The sequence below is a fragment of the Sardina pilchardus genome, chromosome 24, assembly GCF_963854185.1.
Source record: "Sardina pilchardus chromosome 24, fSarPil1.1, whole genome shotgun sequence".
Taxonomy (NCBI): Eukaryota; Metazoa; Chordata; class Actinopteri; order Clupeiformes; family Clupeidae; genus Sardina; species Sardina pilchardus.
In genome coordinates this window covers 22,260,167-22,262,635 of record NC_085017.1, presented here as the reverse complement: position 1 = coordinate 22,262,635, position 2,469 = coordinate 22,260,167, and the positions used below count along the sequence as shown (strand labels likewise).

Below are 2,469 nucleotides of genomic sequence, written 5' to 3'. Positions count from 1 at the left end.
GCTATCACTTCTTATGCAGATTCTCATGCAAGCTCCCTCTTCTGACAAGCTCTCTCTCCCTCCCTCCCTCCCTCTCTCTCTCTCTCTCTCTCTCTCTCTCTCTCTCTCTCTCTCTCTCTCTCTCTCTCACACTCTCACTCTCTCTCCTTCACTCCACTCCCCCCTCCCCGACCTCTTCCTCCTCCGTGCTGCCTCGCGTTCCCTCTCTCCGGTGCGCGCGCTCTCACTCCGAGCTGAGCGGCTACGGCACTAAATAAGTGAGAAGCTTCTCACAGCCACTTAAGCATCCGCCGCAACAGCAGCACCAGAAAGCACAGTCGCCCTGGCAATCAAGGAACCGGTGATCTCTTCAGTTTCTAGGACTGCTCTTCTCGAAGTCGCCTTTCAGATCCCCTTCACGGACACCCCTCCTGTCCCCTCCCTCCCCAAATACGTAGAGCACCGGCAGGGATGCCACATTTCTCCTGCGTAATCTGCCTTGGAATATATACGGGATGATGATTCGGTATCCATAGCCACGGTTTAACGTTGGCTGACTTTAACGAGCTCTCTGAACGTTGTCTTGGCGTACTGCTAATGCTGTTGGCTTTGGACTGTTTCATTTGGACTGACAGTGGATTGTAATGTATTCGCGAAGCTAATGAGGTAATTAAGGCATTGAGTTGGACAGAAATTAACAACGAGCGCCGTGGATAGCGGAGTTTGATCGCGTTCGCAGGCAAGCATCCGTCGGTAGTCCATATTTTACGCATCCGATAACTCCTCCTGATTCCGCGGGAATTACGGCGTGCAGGACCGGTCACGGGGGGAATATTTACTTTCATTGCAGTCGAGAAGAGGAGTCACTCCGACTCCTTTCCAGCCACCCCTACTGTGTTGTTTTTTTTTCTATCGCCCAAACGTGTTTGATGTATGTTTACCTGTGTGCGGGTGAGCTGACCGCCCCTGCCAGCCCAGATTTTTGCAATGCCAGGGCAGTGAGGAGGTGGATTTAATTTCGTCGTCTTGCACGGTAGCATGGCTCCGGTCCGGAGGGAAGGCAGATGGGAGATGATCTTTCTGTCGGGATGTGTACTTCTGTCCGTTTGGGGATTGCAACCGGCGCTGTCGAAAGTCTGCAACGACTACACGGGGCACGGACAGGACAACTCTTGGTACATGGGCAAAGACAAGAAGCTGCCTATCATGGTGCTGATGCCGATGAACGAGTCTGCGCTGATGAGCGGCATCAGTCAGGGCATCGAGCCCGCCGTCGAGCTGGCCATCAGGCACATACGCGAGTCCCGGCAGTACTCCTTCTCACTTGTCACCAAAATCTACGACACTGAGGTAAACTGACTTTTGCTCTGTCGCCAAGTACAATGCATCCTCACCACCATCCACCCAATTCCCTCACACACTTCCTTATCCCAGGTCACTATGTACTACATTGAGTGTTGCTATGCCATGGTTGAATCTGTTCTAGAAGCAGTGGTAGTTGTGTCAGACTGAATGCATATTAAACTGGGCATCTCGTGAAGTAGTCTACGCTCTTACAACAGCAGCAGCCCCTGTTATGGGGAACGGGCTTCTGCCATGGTTGGTAGGCTACATCTGCGCAGAGATACTGTGTGGTACAACTTGTTTTCTTCTTCTCTACGCATCCCCCCCTCTCTCTCTATCTACCGGTACTGTCTTTCTGTAAAATAGGATGCACTTCCATAATGGGTTCCCTGTGCAGTAGTCTGCAAAACTGCAGGGAGAGGGCTTATGCACGTGCAACAAGCTCGTGACATAATCGAACCTATAGCATATCTACACTGCGTCTTGCGTTTGAAGTCTCTCCGGCATCATGCGCTGGCAAGACCGCTTCTCGCTCAGAATGTCCTCGGAAATACAGCGTGTGAAATTGCGAATCTACGTCACTATATCATGTCATTACAAATTATAATGCGTGTCTATTCTCCCCACAGAATAAATCTCTGTGTGTTGCAAAAAAGGGATGACTTGAGCCTTAGTGTTTGATACCAGCAAACAAAAATGCCCTCCCGGAATGTGACGGTAATAACATTACACATTATCAGCGAGGCACTAGACGACTTTCACCTCCCAGCCATACCAAAAAAAAGGCTATCAGATGGAGGTCAAAGAGATTGACTCTCCTGGCCCTCATTAAAAGATAAGTAATTTCAGTCACGATTCTCGATGCATTTCATTCCAGAGTCGAGGCTGGTTTCCAATACACCTGAAGATGGCAGTCATTTGTTGTGCATTCGGTCTCGCCCGACCTCCACACTTTCAAGGATATTAGAATGAGAGTATGGTTTTACATTAAGCCTGTATACTGAAGGCTGTTTGCCACCTGCGGCCAATGTCTAGTATACGGAGTTCTTAGATTACAGTCGTCCCTGACCAATTTCTCGTCGCGGTTTTGCTCCGTAACGCTTATATTAGACTGCATCATTGATACACCTTGTGACTTTGTAGGTA

The 2,469-nt window shown here is 49.7% G+C and overlaps 1 protein-coding gene across 1 annotated transcript in view; it reads left to right on the top strand.

Annotated features, from left to right (window-relative positions):
• The first annotated feature begins 928 nt into the window (after window positions 1-928).
• Window positions 929-2,469, top strand: part of gabbr2 (gamma-aminobutyric acid (GABA) B receptor, 2) — a 215,297-nt gene continuing 213,756 nt past the window's right edge. The window contains exon 1 of the mRNA XM_062529769.1: window positions 929-1,329. Within this exon, the coding sequence (XP_062385753.1) occupies window positions 1,018-1,329 (312 nt within the window). The 5' untranslated portion in view covers window positions 929-1,017. The remainder of the gene's footprint in view (window positions 1,330-2,469) is intronic.